The sequence below is a fragment of the Typha angustifolia genome, chromosome 11 (assembly GCF_048772165.1).
Source record: "Typha angustifolia cultivar Huaian chromosome 11, ASM4877216v1, whole genome shotgun sequence".
In the NCBI taxonomy this organism is placed as follows: domain Eukaryota; kingdom Viridiplantae; phylum Streptophyta; class Magnoliopsida; order Poales; family Typhaceae; genus Typha; species Typha angustifolia.
The window spans coordinates 11,955,984-11,961,771 of NC_133249.1; the positions used below are offsets into that span (position 1 = coordinate 11,955,984).

Consider the following 5,788-nt stretch of genomic DNA (forward strand, 5'->3'; position numbering starts at 1 on the left):
AACAGTCTGATCGCCAAAAAACTTGAAGTTAAACATTCCAACCAGATACATATATTGGGACTTATTTTATATCTTTCAAGCATCAAGATGCTAGTACATAGGGTTTTCACATTGTAAATCGTCAAATAACGATCTACTACCTACCTTTTGTGCCAACCTAAATATCAGTTGAGAAGAATGGCTAACGCTGACATTCTCAAGCATTTTGAAGACAGTAAACAAATGAAACTGACTACTTAGAAAGAGATGGTAGATTTAATCTACACAAGTCAGAGTAATACACATAGTAAATTGTCAGATTATTTGAACCGCATCAGCATTAGAGAAGTCCTCAATAGTTATAGAATGACACCATCAGTGTTTCATCATATCCTGCATTGAAATGTATACTTAATCCTAAGCCTATGTTCACTTAAGGAATAATTTTTTTCTTATTCTAAAACACAACTCTTTATTCTAAAATAACAACTAAACACCATAATAATTACATTATAGAATACAAATACTATTCATCAAAATTATATTTTATACCATACACTAACCTAATTACTAATTTATCCTTAAAATTTATTCCATTAATCTATTTTATATCAAATCAAAGTGCATTCATGGTAATTTTATAAAAAAAACATATTTTTCTTATCTTTTCCTTTATTTTATATCACATCAAAGATAATTAGGTACACTCTTATTCTAAAATACAAATAAAGATAAGAATAATTATTCCTAAAATAAAGACCTTATTTAGGAATAATAAAAATGAATATGTATTCTAAATTTGGCCTTACAGTATTTCTTTGCACTCAATCAAAAAGTGTTAGAATATTAGCATTGAGTCACTGACAAGACAAAAAACATTAGTAACCTCTAATTCAATCTCTTCACATCCCGACAGCATTATTAGAAAACATCAAATGACAATTTTACCTTCAACTTTTCTCTCTTTCTTTTCTCTAAAATAAAACTAAATTGTCTGTCTAACATTAATCAGCGTGGAAAATTTCGAAGGTTTTTGATAGTAGGAGTCATTGTGTGAAAAAAAATGAGAGGGTGAAAAGGGCAACAATTTAAGGGATCTAGGTGTAATTATCTCTAGATTAATCATCACAGAGAACATCTAATCTACCTGAAAGGGGAGAAAAGGAATCAGGCCCCTTACACTCCAAAGCTGAATAAAGCACTATTGTCAAATGGAGACAACTAGTGATGTCAAATGCTTCCTTGTCTCGTCCAGATAAAACTCAGCAAAACCAACTTACTCATTAATCTCACAAAAAATCCTATCATGGATGTAGTTGAATAAATTAAGAAAGGGCAATAAACCAAAACACATGTAACCAAATTAATAAAAGATACAAGCAGAATATCATACCAAGACCATTAAAAACTACAAAGCACAACTATCCAATTTCAAGAACAGCAGTTAAGAATCAATGAAACTCAGCATTCAGCATACCATTTCCACAGAATTTGACAAAAATCCCTACATAGTAATATCCAAAAAGCTCAAGGGACACATCTTAGACACTATAAGATCACCTACATTCGTCTAAAAGGGCTTGACAAAGCAAAGCAATCCTCTCCTTCCCTTCCTAATCAAACAAGCTGAATCCCATGTCGTCATCACTCTCCTCCTTGGGCTCCTCCTGAAATCACAACAGGTTCCCGTCAGAAATACAACAAAATCTTTTAACACATTTGAAGGTAAAATAGAAAGGAAAACAAAAAAATCCCACCTTTTTCTCCTCAACAGCAGGGGCAGCGGCCGCGGGGGCCGCGCTACCAGCCGGAGCCGCAGAGACAGCAACGGCAGCACCACCTCCACCTAAACAAACCACCATCAGGTATAAACAAAAGACTCAAATCACAAGGTTTCGAAGAAGAGAAGGAGTCGAATCGAACCGGATCCAACGTTCAAGATGAGGTCCTCGACGCTCCTCTTCTCGAGGAGCTTGGCGAAGAGGGCGGGCCAGTAGGAATCAATTTTCAAGTTGGCAGCCTTCACGACGGTGGAGATCTTTTCCGACTGCTCGTTTCCAATTGGGAACAACAGTCAGAGATTTGATCGATAAGAATCAACAAGAGTAATGAGGAGGTGAGTAAGAAAGGGAAAGACTAACCGTGACGGGAATGCCGTCGTCGTGGAGGAGGAGGGCGGCGTAGGTGCAGGCGAGCTCTCCGACGGCGGCCATGGCGGGGGAGAGGAGGAGGCGATTCGAAACAGGAAACCTAGGGTTTGGTTAAAAGAGGAGAAAATTGTATTTATTGTGAAAGTTAGGGTTTTATGTGGCGTCTTAGGGCTATTGGGCTTCGTTGGTAGAGCGGCTAATTTGGGCTGGGCCAGATTGGGTGGGTGAGCTTCGCAGTAATGGGCTTGAATATGGGCTTAGCTAAGTCCCATGATTATTGTGGGCCACCATACAATTAGGTTAATAGGTCTACGTCAACTTTTAAAAAAAAATAAGAATAAAAATAAAAATAAAGAGGAGAGCTGCTAGACTAAATCAACTCTTTTGCAAATATGTCTACCTAACTATGAACAACAATACTTAGCAGTTCAATCAACTACTCGATTATATTCTCTAAGTATAGACAAAATTATAAGACTCAAACATAGCCGATAACACTTTGCACTAATAGGAGATACTTTTAATCATGGAGTAAATAATCAAGACAGACTTCGAGTAAAGGAATGCGGACTTCAACACTTGGTTGACGGACAGTCTAGAGAACATATTAAGAGATTTTTTCATATAATAAAAAAATATATCATTGTGTTTGTTATGCTTTTACTTTTTCTTTTTTTACTCGACTTTCAGTATCTTACCCCGCCCCCAAAATTTTACATATAAATCTTCGCTTCTTCTTCCTAAAAAGATAAAATGTATTACTTTATCTTCACTTAAAACAGAAGATTATGATTCTGACAAGGACCTTAATCCTTTATTTATCATTTTTTTTTGTTTCGGCATACTAACAGTATTGCAGGTAACATCAAATAAGAAAAACTTGGTAAAGAAAAGTCTCGGAATAAAGCAACAAATAAGTCTACTCAAACTCCTACTTCCAAAGGTATGAAATCAAAGAACAAAATTATAGTGACGAAGTTCAATGCTATGAGTACTAATGATATGGACACTCCTCTCAAAAGCTATGTGAGATGATTCGAATAATTCTGAAAAAATCTTACTCGAATCAGGTTAAGGATAAGCATATTGGCTATGTTACCTTGTTATTCACTAATGTGTCTTGTGAGACTAGTTTACTTGAGTAGGCATATGCTAAGAATAATGATGCACATAGACATAGAAAGACACTTAAATGACTTAAGATGAAAATGTCAAAATGTGAAGATGATGAAAAAACTTAGTGAAACACCCACACCTCCAAATACACGTGTAAACCGCGTGGTTAAATCCCTCCACGTGTACATTACATGACCTGTCAGTACAAGAATTTCACAAGACACACAACGGCAAAATTTCACCATAAATAAACTCAACTATAAGAGTCCGGATACAAGTTCCACATGCCACAACAAGTCTTCCAAATATTCATCCAAAATACAATGTTAAAGTCTAAAATACAACATCATCATAACTAATACAACTAACATACATACTGAAAAGGAAAAGCAGCTACTCCTCGTTACCCACACCTGCATCCCCTATCTCTGAAATAATGCCACCACGAGGCGAGTAGTATCCATATAATCTAAAATAATGAAATCACATGTGTATATCCAATGTATGCCTATATTTGCTAACAATAACGATATGCTTGTTGAAATACTTACCACAAATTACTAAATCAAAGCAATTGATAAAGATTACCAGTCACTATCCTAGAACATGCTAGTTCCTAAACATATCACGATAAGTTCACACAGATATAAAGCTTGATACAATCTCTTATTCGTACACATCTCAATCATAAGTTTTACATGTTATGCATAGCAATAAAATAGCAGTTTAGTCATCTCATGCCTACCAAAGCATTAATCATATTTATCACCGCTCACCGAGTTATTCACCACATAGGGTAAATACTCTCAAGAAATAATCATCCATCACATAATTATCCATCATCTCATACATCGAAGGGGATATATACATATCTAGCGGTAATGTCACCTACACGTGTATGGCTACACAACATGTGACCGGTTGTCTGTGGCCATCAGACTAAGGACCCTAGTCGTAAGCCCATATCTCACTCTCTCTAAATCATCATCGCTCTCAGCGGGAGAATCAGGAGCCCTCAGCTCATCAACAGATGCCCTAACCCTGCATCGTCGGGTACCGCTAGAGTTATATCCCCACCTCACAATCATGTTCTTCTATCATCATAATCTAGTCCTAACTATGCAGTATAACTACCTGAATGCCACACAGGCTCCCGACTTCAGGTGTAGGCCACTAATGGTATAGTCATATAAAATACACTCTACCCTTAACCCTAGGCTGAGTGAGTAAGGGTACTGCCTAGTTAGAATACGACTACAATGATAGGTGGAAGTGGTGCAGTGTCTATAAGTGTATAAAGCATGTCATAATCATCATGATCGTTACACTTATATTCACAACAATTATACATCTATGCAATGGTATACCATACAGGATATATGTAAAGCATTATCACACTAATGTTTCTGCTATATTAACATTCTCATAATGTTATGATGAGCAAGTTATCAATAACTGCATATGCAAAGATATAACATGGTGTACTAAATGCATGCATTAATACCGACATTTCCTACAGTGTCATGACAAGTATAATAACTGTAATTATACTATTCTAGATTTGTATAACTCTACTCGCTTGGGAGGTCTCCACAGTATGGTAAATCTCATCAGTTAGCCGGCTCCTCCGGAATCTCAAAATTATCCTCACGCAGTGTCAATCCTATTAATTCACGCAAGTAACGCCATACTTAACATTAACGAACTAATAGAATTAATTATCTTGTTAGCGCATTTATGCTTGACAAATACATGAGTCGAGGTCTCCTAGGGCGAGTCTTATGTCATCCTAAAATTCACATACTAAATTGTCATTATGATGGATCAGGCTAATTAAATCAGGTGAAAAAGATAAACAGGGTTATATGGGCTAGGCTAGAGGCAATGAGTAAGCTCAAACTCAACCCAAAAAGCAAGAGGGCCTTGGTGGGCTGGGGGCTCAACCACAACCCACCAAGGTTGGATTAGTAAGCTGCAGGCTGCAGCCCACCCAACATTTGGGTTAGTGGGCTGCAGCCTGCAGCCCACCCGAGTCCAAGACCAGGTGGGCTGTGGCCTGCAGCTCACCCAAAACCACTCCAAGTGGGCTACGGCCTGCAGCCCACCAACACCCATCTCCCACCCCCATTTCTTTCGGGGGAGGGAGACAGAAGGGAGACTAAAGGGAGGCTGAAGGGAGGGCGGAAAGCCCGAGGGGCTGCGACGCTAGCGGCGCGGCACGAGGCCGACGGTGCCGGCGGCACAGCACGGGGTCGGCGGCGGCGCAGGACGAGGCTGAGGAGGGGAAGAAAAAGGGGAGAAAGGAAAGACGAGAAGAGGCTTACCAGGGGGGGTGTCGGCAAGCTTGAAGGCTCTCGGTCCGGGCTCCGTCAGCACCGGCGTCGGCAACCCGAGAGAGAGAAGAGGAAGAGGGGTAGTGAGGTGGAGAAGAGAATGGAGGGGGCTACGAAATAGCTGCGGTGAGGGGGAAGAGATAAGGGAGATGGGGAAGGTGGCGTGCACGGCAAGGGAAAGGGAAGAAGAAGGAGAAGGGAGGACGGGGT

The 5,788-nt window shown here is 39.2% G+C and overlaps 1 protein-coding gene across 1 annotated transcript; it reads right to left on the reverse strand.

Annotated features, from left to right (window-relative positions):
* Positions 1 to 1,337: 1,337 nt before the first annotated feature.
* LOC140771483 (uncharacterized) lies at positions 1,338 to 2,281 on the reverse strand. Its single transcript, XM_073113061.1, has 4 exons — positions 2,121 to 2,281; positions 1,903 to 2,026; positions 1,737 to 1,825; positions 1,338 to 1,646 (listed from the first exon to the last, which is right to left on the reverse strand). Exons 1-4 carry the CDS (start codon positions 2,190 to 2,192, stop codon positions 1,593 to 1,595), a joined length of 339 nt encoding a protein of 112 aa, XP_072969162.1. The 5' UTR covers positions 2,193 to 2,281; the 3' UTR covers positions 1,338 to 1,592.
* Between the last annotated feature and the right edge of the window lie 3,507 nt (positions 2,282 to 5,788).

What these genes read in the sequence shown, in the direction of transcription:
- LOC140771483 (XM_073113061.1), bottom strand. Translation starts at nt 2,192, where the DNA reads ATGGCCGCCGTCGGAGAGCTCGCCTGCACCTACGCCGCCCTCCTCCTC. An exon ending in ACGACGGCATTCCCGTCACG is followed by an intron (nt 2,027 to 2,120) that starts GTTAGTCTTTCC and finishes GGAAACGAGCAG; the next exon opens with TCGGAAAAGATCTCCACCGT. An exon ending in CATCTTGAACGTTGGATCCG is followed by an intron (nt 1,826 to 1,902) that starts GTTCGATTCGAC and finishes TGGTTTGTTTAG; the next exon opens with GTGGAGGTGGTGCTGCCGTT.